Source organism: Carassius carassius, chromosome 3 (genome assembly GCF_963082965.1).
Source record: "Carassius carassius chromosome 3, fCarCar2.1, whole genome shotgun sequence".
Taxonomy (NCBI): Eukaryota; Metazoa; Chordata; class Actinopteri; order Cypriniformes; family Cyprinidae; genus Carassius; species Carassius carassius.
Genome location: NC_081757.1, coordinates 33459328 through 33483040, shown reverse-complemented (window position 1 = coordinate 33483040; position 23713 = coordinate 33459328). Strand labels below are relative to the sequence as shown.

The following is a 23713-nucleotide window of genomic DNA, read 5'->3' as shown; positions in this document are numbered from 1 at the left end:
GAACTCCTTCACCGAGCACTGTATTATCACTACCCTTCTGTGTCTGTCTCCTAACTTACCCTGCTACATATGGTGGATAATATGGGCAAGAAGAGGGTGAATTGAGATGTGTGAAATTAATGGCAGGTTTATCATGTCTCTGATTTCACTATCTGTAGGTTTACCGCTCTTTCTCCCGGACAATGAGTTTGATTGCAGTCAGGGAGGGGTGGGTAAAGGAAGAGTGGGCCTGCATCATTGCGTCCTTTCTCACAGGGGAAGCACAGAGAGCCATTCCCTACAAAGCCCAAGTAACAAACGGTAGGATGACCTGCAAGCTGAGATCATGGCCTGATTCCTGTCTCGCATGGCTTGTGCACCTGTGGCTGCTGGCCGGTAACACGTCCGCCAATTAGGTTGTGGAGAGGGTGATTGCCGATTGGCTGCTTCGGGCCCTACCGAAATCAATGCGACGCCCGGTCATTATGAGGAATCCCCTTTGACATTGCTGAGCTAATAGAAGTGGTGGTGTTAGCTGAAGCGTTGTTCGCTCGTGATGTGAGAGTGGGCCTGGCGCCAGTATCGGTTTTTGCCATGGGCGAACCAGGCATCTTTTCACGATACATGGGGATGGCACAAGCAGTTAAAAAAAATAAATAAATAATCATCTGTGTCGCCGCTGCGTAACGGTTTTCTATTATCTATCATTTCACTGTGTTGGGAATTGGAAAATTTGTGTCCCTGCTTGCTGAGAAGGGGCCGTACACAGAAGCTGTGTGAAAAGGGGAAAGGGGAATACAGTCTGGGAATACAGAATCTTAATATTTCATATTATTACATTGTGTATTAATATAATAATAATAATTATTATTATTATTATTATTATTCAGTTTGAGAGATGCTTTGGAAACCCACACCGCAGCATAGTGTTGGCCTAGATCCGGTCCACATCTGGCCTGTGTGAAATCCATGCGAACCAGATGTGGGCCGGATCTACACTATGTTGCTGTCTGGGTTTCCAAAGCATCAGTTCTGGCCCTGCTTGCTGTCTGGGGATGTATACACAAACTATGCCAATAAATTACATCAAACTGAATAGAAAATCAGACTTAAAACCCACAAATCATGTAACTGTGCAATAAAAAAAGTATTGCATTGATTTTGTTTTATGAAGATCAAATCAACCAATAAAGAGTGAGTGTATAAAGTATACAGTCTATAAGAGAAACGTAACAGATAGACACATGTAACTTATTCATAAGAATTTATTGCAGATGTGTCGAAGAGCAGTACCACAGTAGTCCAAATGACGATATATTTCAGTTGCAGGCCTCTCTGGCAGAATATAATAGTAGTGTGAGGAGCAGGGCATAATTTAAGTTGTTAAATGCTGAAAATACTATCCCGATCCACTCGGTCAAGCCGCGCGTTTCTAACTCAAAATGCACATCACCAGAAGCACGGCATGTCGCAATCTATGACAATACCAATGAGTGCCAATGAGCATTTGATATCGCTGCTGTAAAACTTCTTAACTGGAAATTGTTTAATTGTTACTATAGCTACAGAGGAAGGAGATACATATCGCCGATGAATGGTTTGAATATGGATCTGTTCCTCACACCAAGCATCACATGGATACAGAGGATTTAAATAAAAAATAAGATACTTTCATGATCATTTTATTTAATGCTTGTGCATGACAGCATTAAATATAATATAAATTGAATGAATAATATAACATTTAATAAAATTATAATTAAGTGCAGTTTAATGCAGTTGACTGATTTCCTTAATTTTGAAATGATAATGTTTAATTCTGTTTTGACTTGCCATTTCAAAGGTTATATTTAAACAATACTACACTTCATTAAAATGTATGTGATCATTTAACCATTCATGCAATATTGTGTTTATCTTGTTTATCATGGGTCACATACAGGTGCTTCTCAATAAATTAAAATGTCAAGGAAAAGTTCATTACAGTAATTCAACTCAAATTGTGAAACTAATGTATTTAATAAATTTAATGCACACAGACTGAAGTAGTCTAAGTCTTTGGTTCTTTTAATTGTGAGGGTAACGCTTTATATGTTACCCTTGGGAGATATCATCAGGAAACATGGTGCTAGCTTTCACTGTTATGCTGATGATACTCAGCTCTATATTTCTTCGCGGCCCGGTGAAACATACCAATTTGAAAAACTAATTGGAATGCATAGTTGATATAAAAAACTGGATGACGAGTAATTTCTTACTGCTAAATTCTGAAAAAACAGAGGTGTTAATTATAGGACCTAAAAACTCTGCATGTAATAACTTAGAACACTGTCTAAGACTTGATGGATGCTCTGTCAATTCTTCGTCATCCGTTAGGAACCTAGGTGTGCTATTTGATCGCAATCTTTCCTTAGAAAGCCACATTTCTAGCATTTGTAAAACTGCATTTTTCCATCTCAAAAATATATCTAAATTATGGCCTATGCTCTCAATGTCAAATGCAGGAATGTTAATCCATGCATTTATGACCTCAAGGTAAGATTATTGTAATGCTTTATTGGGTGGTTGTTCTCCACGCTTAGTAAACAAACTACAGCTAGTCCAAAATGCAGCAGCAAGAGTTCTTACTAGAACCAGGAAGTATGACCATATTAGCCCGGTCCTGTCAACACTGCACTGGCTCCCTATCAAACATTGTATAGATTTTAAAATATTGCTTATAACTTATAAAGCCCTGAATGGTTTGGCACCTCAGTATTTGAATGAGCTCCTTTTACATTATAATCCTCTACGTCTGCTACATTCTCAAAACTCAGGCAATTTTATAATACCTAGAATATCAAAATCAACTGCGGGCAGCAGATCCTTTTGCAGTCACCCGGATCCAGTACGTATCCAGACCAGATGGTGGATCAGCACCTAGAAAGGACCTCTACTTCCCTGAAAGACAGCGGAGACCAGGACAACTAGAGCCCCAGATACAGATCCCATGTAAAGACCTTGTCTCAGATGACCACCAGGACAAGACCACAGGAAACAGATGATTCTTCTGCACAATCTGACTTTGCTGCAGCCTGGAATTGAACTACTGGTTTCGTCTGGTCAGAGGAGAACTGGTCCCCCAATTGAGCCTGGTTTCTCCCAAGGTTTTTTTCTTCATTCTGTCACCGATGGAGTTTTGGTTCCTTGCCACTGTCGCCTCTGGCTTGCTTAGTTGGGGTCACTTCATCTACAGCAATATCGTTGACTTGATTGCAAATAAATGCCCAGACACTATTTAAACTGAACAGAGATGACATCACTGAATTCAATGATGAACTGCCTTAAACTGTCATTTTGCATTATTGACTGTTTTGCTAATGAATGTTGTTCAGTTGCTATGACGCATGTTTGCTATGTTTAAGGCGCTATATAAATAAAGGTGATTTGACTTGACTTGATGATTTTGGCTCACATTTAACAAAAACCAACCAATTCACATCCTCAGTAAATTAGAATATGATGACATGCCAATCATCTAATCAACTCAAAACACCTGCAAAGGTTTCCTGAGCCTTCAAAATGATCTCTGACAACCACTGACATCCTGCACAAGAAATGTAAGTCACAAACATTCATTTCCAATAAACTGGCTGTTCACAGAGTGCAGTATCAAAGCATGTTAACAGAAAGTTGAGTGGAATGAAAAAGTGTGTAGAAAAAGATGCACAACCAACCGAGAGAACCGCAGCCTTATGAGGATTGTCAAGCAAACTGGATTTAAGAATTTTAGAGAACTTCACAAGGAATGGACTGAGGCTTGGGTCAAGGCATCAAGTGCCACCACACACAGAAGTGTAAAGGAATTTGGCTACAGTTGTTGTATTCCTCTTGTTAAGCCACTCCTGCACCACAAATAAGGTCAGAGGCATCTTACCTGGGCTAAGGAGAAGAAGAAATGAAAAGTTGCCATTGGTCCAAAGTCCTTTTTTCAGATGATAGCAAGTTTTGTATTTCATTTGGGAATCATGTTCCTAGAGTTTGGAGGAATAGTGGAGAAGTTCATAGCCCAAGTTGCTTAAAGTCCAGTGTTAAGTTTCCACAGCCTGTGATGATTTGGGTTGCAATGTCATCTGCTGGTGTTGGTCCATTGTGTTTTTTGAAAACCAAAGTCACTGCACCTGTTTACCAAGAAATATTGGAGTTTATCATGCTTTCTTCTGCTGACCAGCTTTTTGAAGATGCTGATTTCATTTTCCAGTAGGATTTGGCACCTACCCACACTGCCAAAAGGACCAAAAGTTGGTTAAATGACCATGGTGTTGGTGTGCTTGACTGGCCAGCAAACTCACCAGACCATGACAATCTATGGGCTATTGTCAAGAGGAAGATGAGAAACAAGACACCAAACAATGCAGATGAGCTGAAGGCCACTGTCAAAGAAACCTGGACTTCCATACCACCTCGGCAGTGCCACAAATTGATCGCCTCCATGCCACACTGAAATGAGGCAGTAATTAAAGCAAAAGGAGCCTCTACCAAGTATTGAGTACATGTACATTAAATTAACATACTTTCCAGAAGGCCAACAATTCACTAAATGTTTTTTTATTTATTTATTTATTTTCTTATTGGTTTTATGAAGTATTCTAATTTGTTGAGATGTGAGCCAAAATCATCACAACTAAAAGTACCAAAGACTTAAACTACTTCAGTCGGGGCGCAATAAATTTATTTAATACATGAGTTTCTCAATTTGAGTTGAATTACAGAATTAAATGAACTTTACCTCAACATTCTAATTTATTGAGAAGCACCTGAAATATGCTGCCAGATCTTAGCCTGATTTACTGATCAACATGAGTCAGTACGTCATACGTCACTTCCTGTTTGTTGTTGCCATCTGTACTGCGTTTGAGCTCCTTCACTACATTCTTTTTATCTACTATTTTTAACTTAAAAATCAATTTTATACACCATCGTTTCCGTTTATATAACGCGTGAATATATCCTCTATTGTATTATACAAAAAAACAATCAGAGCGCCTCGCTATCACTAGTTTTATTTTGATCTCCCGGGTCTCCTATTAGCTTATAGCCCATTAGCATCAGCAAGCATGGTTGTTGCTAAACGCGCTTACATTGCTAATACTCTATTCACACACATTACCACTGCTGTACTCACTGTTACTTGCTTTAATGGCGAATGAATGTCTACCTTTGATTGCAGGTGAGGACACGCACCGAACGCAGCTCGAGCTCGAGGCCGTGGAGAAGCAGATTCGTGACCTGGAGGTGAGGCAGGCCCAGCTGAGAGAGCGGAGAGCCGCGCTGGAATCATCCCGGGCCTACGCTCACAAGTCCGGGGTAAGTATACAGTGTGCTGTTAACAGTCCCACCACGTCTACTCCGTGTGTTTCTCTGCACAGGCCCGGTGCACCCAGGACATGATCTCCCCAGATGTCCTTCACTCCGGCGCCAGGACACCACGGACCCTGGGTGCATCCACAGTGGAGGACGCGAGCCAGGCCCCGGGCGACGACTTCTCCCCTTCCTGTCTTTCGAGATCTCCACCCTGAACCGCTTTGCTCCCCTCCGCGAGATGGGATGCAATGCTGTGATCATCGGAGACTCCATCGTCTGACACGTCCATGCTACGTTAACCGAAGGTAAAGTGCACACTCGTTGTTTCCCTGGTGCTCGTGTTCTCGAAGTTTCTGCGCAGATATCCGCGATTCTGAAGGCCGACGAGAGCCCCAGAGCGGTCGTGCTTCACGCCAGGGGTTAACGACACCACGCTGCGGCAGATGGAGATGCTGAAGAGGGACTTCAGAAGCCTGAGCGAGACGGTTTGCAGCACGACGCCCGTAAGTACAATTGCAGTAAAAGTAGTAAAAGTACTTGCGCTGTACAATCTATTAAGACTGTGTCTGTTCCCCGAATAGTGAGGTCAAAATATACATTTAATGTAGGATCTAGAAAAAAATCTTATCGTGATTAAACCAGAAACGTGTAAAGTAAATGAACAAAAACAAAAAGTTTGGGCTCATGAATATTAGATCACTCACACCCAAAGCAGTTATTGTAAATTAAACGATCACAGATAATAGTTTTGATATACTCTGCTTGACTGAAACCTGGCTAAAGCCAAATGATTATTTTGGTCTAAATGAGTCCACTCCACCAAACTACTGTTATAAGCATGAGCCTCGTCAGACGGAGGAGGTGTTGCAACAATATATAGTGATATTCTCAATGTTACCCAGAAAACAGGATACAGCTTTTAACTCATTCGAAATACTTCTGCTTAATGTTACACTGTCAGACATGCAAAACAAATCTAATGTATCTCTTGCTCTGGCTACTGTGTATAGACCACCAGGGCCGTATACAGAATTCCTAAAAGAATTTGCAGATTTCCTCTCAGACCTTCTGGTTACAGTTGATAAGGCGCTAATCATGGGAGATTTTAATATTCACGTTGATGATACAAATGATGCATTAGGACTTGCGTTTACTGACCTAATAAACGCTTTTGGAGTCAAGCAAAATGGAACAATTAGATTATTTATATTAGATTATTAATAGTAGATTCTACAGCATCTAATACTTCAGTTTCATCCATCGCACCCAAAGATAAACTACAGTGCTTTACAAATATAGGTCAGGAAGAGCTAAATAAACTTATCACTGTATCTAAACCAACAACATGTTTATTAGATCTTGTACCCACTAAATTACTGAAAGAGTTGTTACCTGTAGCCGAAGAACCGCTTCTCAATATCATTAACTCGTCGTTATCTTTAGGTCACGCCCCAAAACCATTCAAGCTGGCGGTTATTAAGCCTCTTATTAAGAAACCAAAACTAGATCCTAGTGTACTGGCAAATTATAGGCCTATTTCAAATCTTCCATTTATGTCTAAAATTTTAGAAAAAGTTGTGTCTGCTCAATTGAGCACCTTCCTGCACAAAAATGATCTGTATGAATGAAGAATTTCAGTCAGGTTTCAGGCTCCACCATAGCACAGAAACTGCACTTGTTAAAATTACAAATGACCTGCTTCTTGCGTCAGATCAAGGCTGCATCTCATTTCTAGTCTTACTTGATCTTAGTGCTGCGTTCGACACCATAGATCATGACATACTCATAGATAGATTACAAAACTATACAGGTATTCAAGGGCAGGCTCTGAGATGGTTTAGATCGCTACCATTTTGTTTACTTTAATGGGGAATCATCTCATTTATCATCAGTAAAATATGGAGTGCCACAAGGATCCGTCCTAGTTCCCCTTCTATTTTCAATATACATGTTGCCCCTTGGTAATATTATTAGAAAATACGGAATTAGTTTGCACTGTTATGCTGATGATACTCAGCTATTTATCTCAACGAGACCAGACAAAACTTCTAAATTATCTAAGCTAACAGAGTGTGTTAAAAATGTAAAAGATTGGATGACAAATAATTTTCTCCAATTAAATTCGGATAAGACAGAGATATTAATTATTGGACCAAAAAACACTACACAGAAACTTGTAGATTACAATCTGCAACTAGACAGATGTACTGTTACTTCCTCTACAGTCAAAAATCTGGGTGTTATATTAGACAGCAATTTGTCTTTTGAAAATCATATTTCCCATGTTACAACAACTGCATTCTTCCATCTTAGAAACATTGCTAAGCTACGAAACATGTTATCTGTTTCTGATGCAGAAAAGCTAGTTCATGCATTTATGACCTCTAGACTGGACTATTGTAATGCACTTCTAGGTGGTTGTCCTGCTTCTTCAATAAAAAGCTACAGGTAGTCCAAAATGCAGCAGCTAGAGTCCTTACCAGGTCAAGAAAATATGATCATATTACCCCAATTTTACAATCTCTGCACTGGCTACCTATTAAGTTCCGTATCAGTTACAAATTATCATTACTTACCTATAAGGCCCTAAATGGTTTAGCTCCTGCGTACCTAACTAGCCTTATACCACGTTACAATCCATCACGCTCCCTAAGGTCACAAAACGCTGGACTTTTGGTAGTTCCTAGGATAGCAAAGTCCACTAAAGGAGGCAGAGCTTTCTCACATTTGGCTCCAAAACTCTGGAATAGCCTTCCTGATAATGTTCGGGGTTCTGTTTAAATCTAGATTAAAAATGCATCTCTTTCGCCAAGCATTCGAATAATGCATCTCTTAAATTGTGAGTGTAGTTGCTTCTGATCAAATGTACATTCTTATTCTTTAGCTTGGGTTAAACTAATTAATTTTACTTTGTTGGATCAGCAGCTATGCTAATGATGTCTCTATTTTGTTTCCATGTTTTGCCACGGGACTAGGATTTACACAAGCTCCAGTCTGGATCCAGAACACCTGAGAAGAGATGATGCTGACCCTCAGAGGACCTCAGATGATGCTAGCCCTGAATCAACAAACATAACTAACAAATATTGCTACAAGTGTGTATTAATTATTCTAAAAATCCTGTCATATGTGCACAAACTAACAGTCACCACTTATAAGCTACTACTAAATATTGTAGAAACATAATTTTCTGTAAAGTTGCTTTGTAACGATTTGTATTTTAAAAAGCGCTATACAAATAAACTTGAATTGAATTGAATTGATTTGGGCCACATATCACTGGACTGATCTGGGCCACACTCCTCCCACCAACAATCAGCCCTCATATTGTTTGCCATGATCCATGCTGTGCCATCATTGCCACACATGGCCCAGCTCTGTCTGAAAGGGTACATGCCATTGCCGACAGGAGGCCAGCAGTGGCAGCTTGAGACCACATTTGGGCCAAGTCCGTTTGCTGTGTGGGTGGGACTTATAGTCGTGAGTGACAGTGTTGGGGGGGTGGGAAATCTGTTGACTGTCGAGTGCCAAATAAACGGTAAATGGTATCCATGTCATGAATGAAGGGCTAATGTTAATTGGTGGGTATAACTCTTCAGTTTGATAGCCTTTTTGCTATGATGCTTGCTATGCTTATACAACAATAATTCAGTTTTAACTCAACACAAGATCTAATTTCACCATAATATTGTGCTTTGCAACAAAACTGTTACAAGATATTATTTAATTCCATCAGTTGGGTTAACATTAGGCCCTGTAATTAGCCAACGGAATTTTCAGATTTGTGTAATTATAATTTAAATCGGACTACTTTTCAAATTGTATTTCATAAACCAACATCTCAGACGGCATGTCAAAATGTTATGGGGTTTCAAAAACTTTCTTTTACAGAACAGGGCATTGATTTCATACATGTCTACTGTAGAGGACGTTAGGACTTAAATCATGTTTGTCAGGCATTGGGGGACACAAGTGAATATGGAAATAAATTATACATCAACATTCCTATGAAATATTAGATATTATTATTAAAATGTTGCCAATTATTACTTCAATTATTACACTTCTTTTTTCGTTAAATATTGCTCCAAGAACACATTAATATACAAATTAGATACAGTGTATAGATACATTGCATTGAATGGGAATATTAATTTTGGCCATTTTACCCACATATTGCATTAAGTAAAATGGTGTATCAATTCATTACATTATGTCTTTCATAACATAGTTGAGAATCATCTTTATACAAATTTTGGTTAAAAAATAAATAAATAAAATCCCATTGTTTGTACATATAATTTCATGTCATTTTATTTTTTTAAATAGTCCTAGGGTCCACTACAGAGGACATAGCATAACATGAATAAAATATAATTTTTCAAAACTGTTTTTTTTACCATTTGTTTCTTACGCTCTAAACAATGTGATGACATGGTAAAAAGAATCTCAGGAGAATATAGCATATAATCACAGACATTTAGCGTGTAAGGGCATGTTTATGTAACCCTCCTATTACTTTTCTGCTGTATAAAACAATCCTACGCCCTTTTGATATCAATTTCAATTGCAATTTCAGGGCCACTTCTAAAATATTTTGGAGCATCCTCTGCCACTGGTCAAGATGAGCCACCCACCTCCCCGCTACACAGGCCTCTTCTGGAATGGTCTTGACCCTTCAGGATGAGCTACCACATATGTCTTCAGCTACACATATCATCCCCTTGGAATTATAAGGTTCTATCTGCATTCCAAGTAGTTTTGAGATATTGAGCTTCAAAGTTTTAGTGTTCCATTTGACTGTGTAGATAGAACCTTATTGTTTTTTTAAAATAAAAAGTCCCATAAAGTACACAACATTAAAAAATCTACGTTGACACAGAATAAGAATATGTGAATAACTCAGATAGAACCTTATAATTCAAAGGGGACTATATGTTTACACAAAAATCTTCACAAATATCTGATATTGAGGATGAATACCTCTTGAATGGCTCTACTTCTCCCCAGCATGAGCCTTCAGGTGGGTTTTTGCATATGTGTGTGTGTGTGTGCACATTTTTTTTGTCACATATCAGGATACAACTTTGTATAATGTGGGTATGACACAGGTATTACAAGGAGAGGGTGACTTTTGAGGACATAACCCATGTCCCCATTTTTCAAAACGCTTATAAACCATACAGAATGAGTTTTTTTGAGAAAGTAAAAATGCACAAAGTTTCCTGCGAGGGTTAGGGTTGGTGTAGGGCCATAGAATATACAGTTTGTACAGTATAAAAACCATTATGCCTAAGGGATGTCCCCACTTTTCACAAAAGCAAACTGTGTGTGTGTGTGTGTGTGTGTGTGTGTGTGTGTGTGTGTGTGTGTGTGTGTTTGTTTGTGTTTGTGTGGACGGGGGTATGCCTAGGCTACAAGACAACTGGACAACTGCAATTTATTGTAATTTTTATATTTCTGATCATTTCTAAATAGGCCTATGTGTTATGTTCCACTGCTATGTGCTTTGAATAATGTGCCAATATGCTGTCTGATAGAAATGCCTGGAGCTGAACCCCCTACTGAGCCCCACTGCTGAGGATGAGCCTCTGTCAACCAACCCTTCTAACTGGCCCTCACATCTGACTGACAGGATTCAGACTGAGCTGGTTCCATATGAATGAGAGTGATGGTACCTCTTTCACTTTTTCACTTTCACTTTAGAAGTTTGCTGATTTATTCAATGAAGAACAACAGCCTCTTTTGCTTCTGCTGAAAATTGTTTTCCAAGAGGAACATTAATTTAACAATTACAGGAATGGCAAATTGGAAACATGTGAGCGATAACATCACATCACACGAAAAAAGTCTAGAACACCTAATTTGCATAAAAGAATGGAACGAACTGTCAGTGAGGTAAAAAAAAAAAGTGGAAAGACTATTGATAAGCTGAAGATGACACTTCTGGGGCTGAGAGGGTGAGATGGAGAACAGGGCTGACACGTCTCACTGCTATCGTGCAATCACTGGCAGTTCCATTTTTGGCTCTAAGGGTACAGACAGAAACTGTTCACACCATCAAATGGGAATTTTCTCAAAGAGGTCGAACTTTTGGCCAGGTTTGATCCCATTATGAAAGATCACCTTATGACGAAAAAGGAACAGCAAGTCAAAACAGCTACCTAGGCCATCATGTGCAAAATGAGCTGATTGATTTGTTGAGCAGCAAAATCATATCTGCTATACTGGATGACATCAAGCAGGCAAAGTTTTTTTTCAGTAATTCTGGACTGCACCCCAGATATAAGCCACACAGAACAGTTGTCAGGGGTCATTAGAGTGGTGTCACTGATTGAGAAGCCCCATATCAGGGAACATTTTATTGGATTTTTGGAGACAGCGAAGTCCACAGGCCAGCACATGGCATCCATGATCCTGACGAGACTTGAGGAGTTGAGGAAATCCTTTTGAAGACTACAGAGGACAGTCATTTACATTTATTCATTTAGCTGATGCTTTTATCCAAAGCAACTTACATTTGCTATATATGTCAGAGGGCGCACGGCTCTGGAGCAACTAGGGGTTAAGTGTCTTGCTCAGGGACACATTGGTGTCCCACAGTGGATACGAACCCGGGTCTCTCACACCAAAGGTGTCTTATCCACTGCGCTAACACCACCCTAGTCACATGACAACAGGTCTTTGTCTGAGGAGGTGGGGTTTGTACCGTTTCAGCATCTGCATGTTTGTTTGGTATGACATGCTATCTGCAATACAGCATGCCAACAAACTCAAGCAGTCTTCTAATATGCATGTGGACCTAGCTGTGAGTCTTTTGAAGAAGACTGAACGAGATCTCCAGAGAGCTACGGGGCAAGTGGTTTTTTGACTGAACGGATGGTGGTCACATATTTTGGCACGTTTATGTATATAGTGTATATTTATTTAAGTTCTGATAACTTATACTGTCATATTTTGTACAGAATTGTGTTCTTTGTCTTTTGTAAATGTTGGAGGTGGAGACTGTGCACCTTAAAAAGTGTGTTTCCTGTTGTAAATGCAATAGTTAACTGGATTCTCTTAAGTATGCTTTTCAATTGTTCTAATGAAGGATTTGTGCAATTGAATAAAAAAATTGAATTGTGCAATTAAAAAGATAATTTTATCTTTCACTTATGTTGTTATAATAAAATATAACTGTGCAGAATTTTGTGTTTTGTGCTCAAAGGGGGGCCTTGCCCAGGATGTAACTCAATGTAGAACCGCCATTGCCTGGTGCCCCGTTATAGCCTACTAATGATATTAATTAGCCTATAAGATGAATTAGCCTTAATGTTTAACATTTTTAAATTTCTTTAAGGCAACTTTGGCACATTCATTCATCTATTTTAATACTGCTCTTAAAGGCACAATATGTTATGTTTCACAGCTAGATAGGTCATTTTCAGTCCCAAAATGGGGAGTGCATGTTAACAGTCCTTAAAACAGGTTTAGCTGATTTCAGTTTCTGACTGTAGGTTGGTATAAGAATCAAACAGTGCTCGTGGGACTGCTCGAGCATCCTTTATTGTGGTGTAACAGTGATTCAGTATATTAGTATAGTCTCTGGTGGGATATGTAATATGCTGCTTGTTTGCACGCTTAGTAAACAAACTAGAGCTAGTCCAAAATGCAGCAGCAAGAGTTCTTACTTGAACCAGGAAGTATGACCATATTAGCCCGGTCCTGTCAACACTGCACTGGCTCCCTATCAAACATCGTATAGATTTTAAAATATTGCTTATTACTTATAAAGCCCTGAATTAGCACCTCAGTATTTGAATGAGCTCCTTTTACATTATAATCCTCTATGTCCGCTACGTTCTCAAAACTCAGGCAATTTGATAATACCTAGAATATCAAAATCAACTGCGGGCGGCAGATCCTTTTCCTATTTGGCGCCTAAACTCTGGAATAACCTACCTAACATTGTTCGGGAGGCAGACACACTCTTGCAGTTTAAATCTAGATTAAAGACCCATCTCTTTAACCTGGCATACACATAACATACTAATATGCTTTTAATATCCAAATCCGTTAAAGGATTTTTAGGCTGCATTAATTAGGTAAGCCGGAAACGGGAAAACTTCCCATAACACCCTATATACTTGCTACATCATTAGAAGAATGGCATCTATGCTAATATTTGTCTGTTTCTCTCTTATTCCGAGGTCACCGTAGCCACCAGATCCAGTCTGTATCCAGATCAGAGGGTCACTTCAGTCACCCGGATCCAGTACGTATCCAGACCAGATGGTGGATCAGCACCTAGAAAGGACCTCTACTGCCCTGAAAGACAGCGGAGACCAGGACAACCAGAGCCCCAGATACAGATCCCCTGTAAAGACCTTGTCTCAGAGGACCACCAGGACAAGACCACAGGAAACAGATGATTCTTCTGCACAATCTGACTTTCCTGCAGCCTGGAATTGAACTACTGATTTCGTCTGGTTAGGGGAGAACTGCCCCCCCCCCCCCCCCAACTGAGCCTGGTTTCTCCCAAGGTTTTTTTCTCCATTCTGTCACCGATGGAGTTTCGGTTCCTTGCCACTGTCGCCTCTGGCTTGCTTAGTTGGGGTCACTTCATCTACAGCGATATCGTTGACTTGATTGCAAATAAATGCACAGACACTATTTAACTGAACAGAGATGACATCACTGAATTCAATGATGAACTGCCTTTAATTATCATTTTGCATTATTGACACACTGTTTTCCTAATGAATGTTGTTCAGTTGCTTTGACGCAATGTATTTTGTTTAAAGCGCTATATAAATAAAGGTGACTTGACTTGACTATTTTGGCAGTTCACGGGATAGATTTGATTTGTAAAAATTTCCAAGAATGATTAAAATAGAGTCAGCGTACCTTTGCCCCATTTCAGTTATTTGTTTGGCCAGCTGTTGCATCACGGAACTCACTCACACTTCCAGAGAAACATACACATTCACAAGAATGAAAGAGGAAATCTCTCGCAGCAAGTAGAAAGGTATACAGTTTATGAAGAGTGCCTCTAAGTTAGGACAGCATACCTTTTTCAACTTTGCTACTGTTATAGTTATATACATTGAGAATCCTCTGCTATACTCACATTTGTTTTTTACTCATGGTTAAAAAGATGTGTTAACCAGCTGAGGGTATGTGATGGACTGAGTGAAGAAATTAACTGGACAAGAAGTTTGTGTCAAAGCAGGTGGAGCCCCAGGCTACCTATTACATCATCACTTTTGACAAGTACAAATTTGAAGGTGTTTAACAACTGGAGCACATTTTCCTGAAATTGTGCACAGGCATTCTACTTCCAACCCCAAGAACACTTTCAAAAGCAACTGAATTTATTTTTATGTTTTGTTCAAAATCATATCACACTATTTCATTTACATTTTCGTCATTACATCGGCCCTGACATGAAACATTCTGAAATATTGTTTATAATATACATAATTTATTTTTACTATAAACAGTAACTTAAATAACACTCATACTCTTTTTGCCACTGTTGAGAGACTGACAAGCCCCCCAAGTCAGATTCCCAGTGAAATGCTCTCAGACTGCAAATGCAATGAGTTTGCATCCTTCTTTTCTGAGAAGATCATCAATATCAGGAAGGCGATTGGCACATCCTCAAGAAATGCAGAGGTCAGACAGATTAGGCCACAATATCAAAAAGAAACTATGTCTATTTTTGAAGCAATTGATAGCAAAATTCTGGAAGACATAGTGCAGCACCTAAAATCGTCAACCTGCTATCTTGACACACTTCCCACATCTTTTTTTCAAAAGTGTGCTTAACTGCTTAGAAGCAGATCTTTTAGAAGTGGTGAATGCCTCACTTCTTTCTGGGACATTTCCAAACTCCTTAAAAACTGCAGTTGTTAAGCCCCTCCTGAAAAAGAGCAATCTTGATAACACCATTTTGAGCAATTTTAGATTTTCCTTTTATAGGCAAAATTATAGAAAAGGTAGTTTTTAATCAGCTGAACAAATACTTAAACTCAAATGGATACCTGGACAATTTTCAATCTGGTTTTTCGACCGCATCACAGCACAGAGACAGCACTCATTAAGATAATAAATGATATTCGCTTAAATTGTGACTCTGGCAAAATATCGGTGCTGGTATTGCTAGATCTCAGTGCTGCGTTTGACACTGTCGATCATAACATACTAGTAGAGAGACTGGAAAACTGGGTCGGGCTTTCTGGGATGGTACTCAAATGGTTCAGGTCATACTTAGAAGGGAGAGGCTATTATGTGAGTATAGTAGAGCATAAATCTAAGTGGACGTCCAAGACAGGCGAAGTCCCACAAGGGTCAATTCTTGCACCGCTCTTGTTTAGCCTGTATATGCTCCCACTAAGTCAAATAATGAGAAAGAACCAAATTGCCTATCACAGCTATGCTGATGATACCCAGATTTACCTAGCCTCATCTCCAAATGACTACAGTCCCATTGATTCCCTCTGCCAATGCATTGATGAAATTAATAGTTGGATGTGCCAGAACTTTCTTCAGTTAAACAAGGAAAAAACTGAAGTCATTGCATTTGGAAACAAAGATGAAGTGTTCAAGGTGAACGCATACCTTGACTCTAGGGGTCAAACAACTAAAAATCAAGTCAGGAATCTTGGTGTGATTCTGGAGACCGACCTTAGTTTCAGTAGTCATGTCAAAGCAGTAACTAAATCAACATACTATCATTTAAAAACTATCTTTTACTATCATTCATGCCTTCATCACCAGCAGGGTGGACTATTGTAATGGGCTCCTCACCGGCCTTCCCAAAAAGACCATTAGACAGCTGCAGCTCATTCAGAACGCTGCTGCTAGGATTCTGACTAAAACCAGAAAATCTGAGCATATCACACCAGTCCTCAGGTCCTTACACTAGCTTCCAGTTACATTTAGGATTGATTTTAAAGTACTTTTACTCGTATATAAGTCACTAAATGACCTAGGACCGAAATATATTTCAGATATGCTCACTGAATATAAGCCTAACAGACCACTCAGATCATTAGGATCGAGTCAGTTAGAAATACCAAGGGTTCACACAAATCAAGGGGAGTCCGCCTTTAGTTACTATGGCGCCCGCAGTTGGAATCAGCTTCCAGAAGAGATCAGATGTGCTAAAACACTAGTCACATTTAAATCTAGACTTAAAACTCATCTGTTTAGCTGTGCATTTATTGAATGAGCACTGTGCAATGTCCGAACTGATTGCACTATATTTTCACAGTTTTTTAAATTTTATTTTATGTAAAATAATTTTCTAACTGTTTTAAATTAATTTTAAAATAGTAAATTTAAAAAAGTAAATTTTTTAATAATTTTAAAAGTTTTAAAATTGCTTGTTTTATTCTTGTTATTATTTTTCTTCATTATTATTTTACTTTATTTTATGTAAAGCACTTTGAATTACCATTGTGTACGAAATGTGCCATATAAATAAACTTGCCTTGCCTTGCCTTGCCTTGTTTCTTTATTTAAATAAAAAAAATTGTCCTCTGGCCTGACATTCCACTATCATCTTTAAAAACATAACAACTGATATTGAGGGATATTCAATATTTCTGCAGCTGTAAAAATGTGATTCATGCATGGGTGCATATATTGTTAATGTAAGAAGTGTTGAAAGGGCTCTTACCTTGTCACCTTTTGGGCCAGGTGGACCCTAATTGAAAGAGAGAGAGAGAGAGAGAGAGAGAGAGAGTGTAAAAGTTTGCTCCATAAACCATAGTAGTATTAATACTAAAAATAGTAATGTAGTATTGTTATTATTATATAATACTCCCATACATTCTATTCAATTAATTCAAATGATATGATTCTAATGAGAAAACATAACAAGTAAATGTTTTGTATTTTAAGTAGTGGGTCATTCCATGTAAAATCAAATAAGTTTCAGAGACCTCCTCTGTTTTTTTTTTTTTTTTTTTTTTTGAAGAGAGACAAATACTGTACAAATACTGGTGAAATCCAAAATAAAATAAAAAAAGAGGAATATTGACTGAGTAATCCAACTATTTTGTAGAGGTGGGTAAAAATGACAATGTTCACCTAATATTTGGAGCCAAATTACAGGGGGTTAGGAAATGGAATAAAATAAATTCAATTTCCCATCCTCTCATGATACCTGGAATTAGTGTTACAAGTACCGAAGGCACATATTTATTTATTTTTATTTATTTTTTTGACACCATCAAACTAATGATGATCTTCCAACGTTTGTTTCTGGCACTGAAACTTAGAGATGTTCTGTTTCTTGTGCAACTGATGCTCGACTGCCATTGGCTCAACTGCATTCGGGGGGACGGGCTTACTGATAGATCAATTCCAGACTGGCCAATGCATCCTTAGTCTCCATGCCCAATACCTCATAAATGTTATGCAAATCTCTCTTTTCGCATATGCGACCTTTTGAAATGCCATTGCGACCCAAATTTTTATGGGGTCGCAAATGTATCACTGATTATTTTTGTACCTACTTATGTGTTATTCTATGATTTAATATGAGCATTTATTAAAACAGAAATGTGTATTTTAAGAATAAGTTTTATAACGTGCTCCGAGCATTCAACACATCAAGTTGGCTTCAGCCCCGCGATGCGGGAAAGCTGAACTGAGGATCTGGTTACACGCGTGCTCTGTTCGGTGAGCACAAGAGAACCGCGTCTCGAGGACAGCAACACTGAACCGAGCTCTCCTTCAGGACGTTTGCGTCCTCCTGCACCTGAACGAACAAATACAAATCGCAGTTTAAATAAACAGAAAAAAAGAGTGAAAAGCGAATGAGCTCAATTCAGCACCGCGGTGTTCTGGTGTTCAGGGCGCAAGCAGAGACGCATCTCAAAGTCTTCTTGCTTTTTTTTACCGACAACAAATACATACAAAATATGTCACAATACCCGTCTTGGAAAGTGTGTTCGAAAAAGTCTGTGGTTATGTCTTAAGTGAAAGTAAAGAGTTGAGAAAGAAATTGGATGCGTCACTAATTTACTAGCTCTGCTGTCGGTGTCTTTAATGTATGAAAAATAAAGTAAATCACTCACTGCTCTTGACTGAATTACTAGTTTTTACAAGAATTTATCCAAAGTCAATCCAAAAATCTGATTTTTGGATTGATAAAAACTGATTTTATTGTTTTACTAGTGGGTGCAGGACACTAGTTCACACTGTAAAACCCGACAAGTTCACTTAACTCAAAAAAATAGTTGAAACAGATTACATCGAAAATTTTAAGTCAAATTAACTTACATTTTTTTAGTTCAATAAAATATATATTTTTAAGTGTCTGTTACCATACACTGTAAATCCTAATAAGTTCACAGAACTCTTAAGTTTAAATTAAATTATAAATTAAATTTCCAGTTGCCTTAAATTATCTCAGTTATCTTATAAATATTGATATTTCTCAACTTATAATTAGAGAGTACTTCACTCAAAATTTTCTCTATTTTTCAACTCATATGGGGAAATACACTCAAATTTAGTCTATTGTTTTCCATCCTCAACCTAACCACAGGCTCTACTCTTCACCACAATAGTAACACTACAAAAAAAAAAAAACATAATAGAAACCTTTGTAAGTTCTAAGATAACACAACATTTAAGTACTAACTTAAGTCCCTCTATGTTAATCTTGTGTAAAAACACACAAAATAACACTTAATTTCTACATTTATTTTCCTTGTTTTCTGATGCAAAGCATGCTGGGAACTTGAAAACGCAATCACTTAAGTTCACCTTACTACAACAAAATTTAGAGTTTACAGAACTTATTTAAATTAAGTCCAATGAACTTTCATTATTATTTGAGTGCAATTAACTAATTTCATTTGATTAATTTCACTGTTCGGTTTTACAGTGCATTTATGTAAGTGAGTATGGCAAAATACAGTGATCTGTGAAATATTATACCCAAAAATTCTTCATACTGTAGACTACCAGTAAAATTGATAAAAAAATAATAATAATTAGGGACCTGACCATTTTTTGCTTAAGTGTTTCTTTCTTTAATTGCTAATGCAACCTTTTCACACCCCAGACTAAACAAAATTAAGCATTCCTTGCTTGATAACTGTTCAACAAAGTATGGATAGTTTTGTAAATATTGTCATACTGACAGTTGTCTGAAGTTTTGTTTGATTCCATTACATATATTTCTATCAAAGTTATCTGACATTATCAAGATGAATTTGTTCTGACACAGTTTAACCCTGAGTTCTTGTCATATTTTATTACCAATTTCTAAACTACAGCAAATAAACTGTGATAATGTGAGAGATGTTGAAGGTGTCTGAATACATTTTGGTTTGATTGTGTATTTTATTTTACAGTGAAGACTATGCAGTGCTATTTTAAATTAACAAAAACAAACTTTAAACAAAATTTAAACATTGTGTAAATAGCACAAATAAATAAATAGTATGAACATACAGTACAAATTAAACAATTTTAAACAGGGCCCACTATACAACCTGCACCGGGGCCCCTCTAACCCCAGCTACAAGACGGAGCAATGCACTGTGTGTACTGTAAGAAATAGAATAAGGCATGTGGTTTAAAAGATGGCAAGTAACATAAAAAGCAAATCTGTATGCAATACAGTTTCATTATTGATCATTATTCTCCAGTAATTACTATACTATAAATAATATGTGCTACCAAATCATCGCTTGCGCCAGTAACTGAAAAAGTTAGTAGCGCAAGTGCCACCAGTGGAAAAAGTTAGTGTAGTTCCCTGTTCAAGTCAACCACAAATTTGAAAATGGCCTCTCCCTTACACTGATTTTGTTTAAAGAATTGGAAACTTTTAGCAATCAATAATGGTTTAGGTCAGTGCTTTAAGTGGCCCAAAAGAGGTGCCGGTACTCTATTATAGCCTATATATATATATATATATATATATATATATATATATATACACTTATATAGCGTAAGGGGGTGTCTGCGGTCTTGGGTGACGGGATGGGGGGCTTATGATATTAGACTTCGTAGCCTATAATAAAAGATAATGAATTTCAAACCTTAACTAAACACTTTTTATTCAAAGATCAACCGTCTGTCATTAGTCTGCCACAAGAAACAACAACATTAAAATCATGAATCTCAAATGTCATTGTAAAAAAAAAACAATGACTGTTGTAACAGTGCGTAAATCAGACCTTTCTGTAACGCTAACGCTAATGAGCTTAAACTTATTTTTTGTACACAGTGCCGCGAACTGTCAATCACTCCTGTACGCATGCATCACTGTCCTCCTCGCAGCTGCAGCAACTTGCGCTCTCTCCATCAAGCTTTAAAACAAAAAGGGGACAAAAAGTTTGTATTGTCTTTGTGCATATAGATTAATTAGATAAATTAATATCTAAATTTGTGCCTAGCCACTTACGGTATTTTTTTAGAACTTAGAAAAATGATGCTGCAGCTAATGAGCAGCCGGCGGGGGCTGGTTGCAGGACGACTCAACCTCCGCAGATAGTTTTTAATGTTTATCAGACAATAACTACTCAAGATTTTGCTTTAGTATACTTTTCGGGACAATTAGGGCCAGATTCGGGATTCGGGACAACAGTTTAGATTTCGGGACTGTCCCGAATTTTTCGGGACGTCTGGTCACCCTACCTGAAAGAGCTACTGCATTACTTCATTAGCTTGCATCTGACCTGCAGCGATATCATTCAATCTTGTTGGGTTGTCAGCCAGCGAGTCATCTGAGTCTGACCATGTTGTATTAGTACTCAGAGTCTGAAGCCAGGAAAGCATATTAAGTGTTGTTCACTGTATTTGAATTCTTACAGAGCCGAGTGTTCGCGTTTCACACACTCTCTCCGACCATGTTAACTTGTTACTGAAAGCGGCAAAATCGATGCATGCTCATTTCACTTGTAAAACACAAGGGAGTATGGGTAATGTAGTCTCTGCTCTCGGTGGGACGATTTAGGAAGCTTGCATTGTGAAGGGCTCTCTGAAAAGCGGCGGCGCAGGCAAAAGATTAAAACCTCTATTAAAACAGATGTCCAAATGAGCGTTCCGGGACACTAAAAGCACGTTCTGGGCTCATGGAAAAGTGGCGGTAAGCTCAAGAGCTATATTTGGAAAGTGGCTGTACTGAGTACCGGTGCGTACCGGCCCACTTAAAGCACTGGTTTAGGTGATAAATGCTATCACATCGCTAGAACAAGTTCTGCAACTGTCTTCTCTCCAGGTCTGTGTGGGGCAGTCAGTCTAAGCAAGAGACTGTACACTTTTCCTGCCCATTGCACTAAGGATTACATCGACATGATTTCTTCCACTTTATCATTTGTGTCAAAATACTGATGCAGTCTTTCACATATTTCAATCTTTTGTGGAGCTATCAGATATTTGCCATGTTCACCTCTCACAGTACTCACACAGACTACTCTCTCGGATCGCACGATTTTCGTCCTTTGCTTTTGCTTAATGCAAATTAAGCACAAATTCAGGTCAAACCACAGTGGATTTTACTACTAATAACTTTCAATAACACATTAATTAACCTATAGTTTTTATGTATACTGAAAAAAAAAACAGTACTGAACCAGGAAAATGTAATGTACTTATTAAATTAAATAAACATGAAAATACAAATATTAATTTATCAATTATACTTTGTGCAGTCATGTTAGTTTATAATTCATTAACCAATGTTAACCGATATGATTTTGAAATGTAAAAATTTGTTAGTAAATGTTGACATTAACATGATCTAACAACATTAGAAAACATTCTACAGCATTTATTGACCTTAGTTACAGGGGTGGTTCATTGCGATTTCAATTACTTTTTTAATGTTAGTGAGTGTATAAAGTTGCTGTTTGAGCATAAACAATATCAAACAAAGTAACAAAGCTGAAAGTTCAATGCAAACAGAGATTTAAAATTGAAGTCTTTTAAAATTCGGTCGGTTTAATGCCTACAAAAATGTTTGTTAGGGACTACAACAAGTTACTTCCCGGGTTCGTGACATCACAAACCCAGATAAACCCCACCCTCTGGCAAAGGCAGCAAAGGGGGCGAGGCCATATTGTGCTGCTTTAGAGAAGTAGAAGAGAAAATGTCTTGGTTACGTATGTACGTTATGGGGATTCACTTGGGGGTCCCAATCATCTCTGATTGAGAAAACACCAATGAAGTTTGGCTAGAGGATTTTGCATACCTGAGCAAGTCCCCGTACATATGGGTATAAATAGGTGACAGGTGCATCCACTCTTCAGGTTTTATGCTGATGAGCCGAGAACTTGTCCCTGGCCGTCAGTGATGGTTTGAGGTTGTGGCAAGGGGGCATAACGTCTTTGTTCCCCTCCATCAGGGAACGAGGGTTCCATATGTAACCGAGACATTCCCTATCTGTTGGTCACTACGAGTTATGTTGTGAAAACATTATGGGGCCATGGACAGTGCCAAAAGCTGAACCCCATCACAACTCCATGATGTAGCCAATGTTGGCAAGCAGCCGCATGTTAGACAAATGCTACGCAAAGGTCGCAACCTTCCCACCACCCCAGCGCAAATTATCTCTCCTTGATACCAGCAGGGACCACAGACAAGTACATCACTGCTCGAGATAGCCAAGCTGCTGTTCATTTCCCCACAGAGATTTCTTAACAGAAGGGATTTCAACCTTCAATGAAAGATCTGCTTCAACTCTTTCCAATTTGTTGTTTACAACTTAGGCAGAAACAATGGGGAAGTGAGCCTTTCAGAGAAGGGCACTATGGAGGCCACACCCTACCTATAGGGAGGTAACATGTGGAGATATTCATAAGGACTTACCCAGGCCTGGGGCAGTACTACATATGGAATGGGTCTCTGGGGCAGGTCCTACCTGAGAGTAGCGATGGAAAACTGCCAGCAGAGACTTACAGAATACTTTGTCAAAGGGAAGTCATGGGTTTACCGGGAGGGAACCTTACAATGGAGGAATACACATATGGGATTGCCCGCAGGGAATCAAGCCATATGGACACCTAGCCCAGTACAGGGGCTGACTGGAGGGCTAGGCAATCTAACATCTGCTCCACCCAGTCTGACTGCCGAGGGCGCTGGAGGATACTCCACCAGAGATCGCCGACCGGGAAACTTACTCAAGGAGGAGAAAGATGCACGCATCCCCGGGTGAGTGGGAATTGAAGTCCAACCAGGACAATAGAGAGGTTCCAGGAGGGCACCAGGGGTGGCCTAGAAGGATTTAACCTTCTGGCAAATGTCAGAGAACCTAACGATGAGGTCGTGATTTCCCAAGAACCGGTCGTCCACTGCATCGTGATGTGCTGTGATGGTAGCTACATACACTTTGTCTCAAGGGGATGTGCCAGGGAAGAGCTGTCACGAGAAGCATGATTTC

General features: G+C 38.7%; 1 protein-coding gene across 7 annotated transcripts in view; it reads right to left on the bottom strand.

Annotated features, from left to right (window-relative positions):
- LOC132124973 (collagen alpha-1(XXV) chain) overlaps positions 1 to 23713 on the bottom strand; it is a 712477-nt gene that overhangs the window by 443917 nt on the left and 244847 nt on the right. For all 7 annotated transcript variants that reach the window (XR_009426824.1, XR_009426827.1, XM_059536150.1 and 4 more), the window contains exon 4: positions 16991 to 17017. Coding sequence is in view for 5 of the 7 variants with exons in the window: in XM_059536150.1 (XP_059392133.1) it covers positions 16991 to 17017 (27 nt within the window). In the remaining 2 variants the exon portion in view is untranslated. The remainder of the gene's footprint in view (positions 1 to 16990; positions 17018 to 23713) is intronic.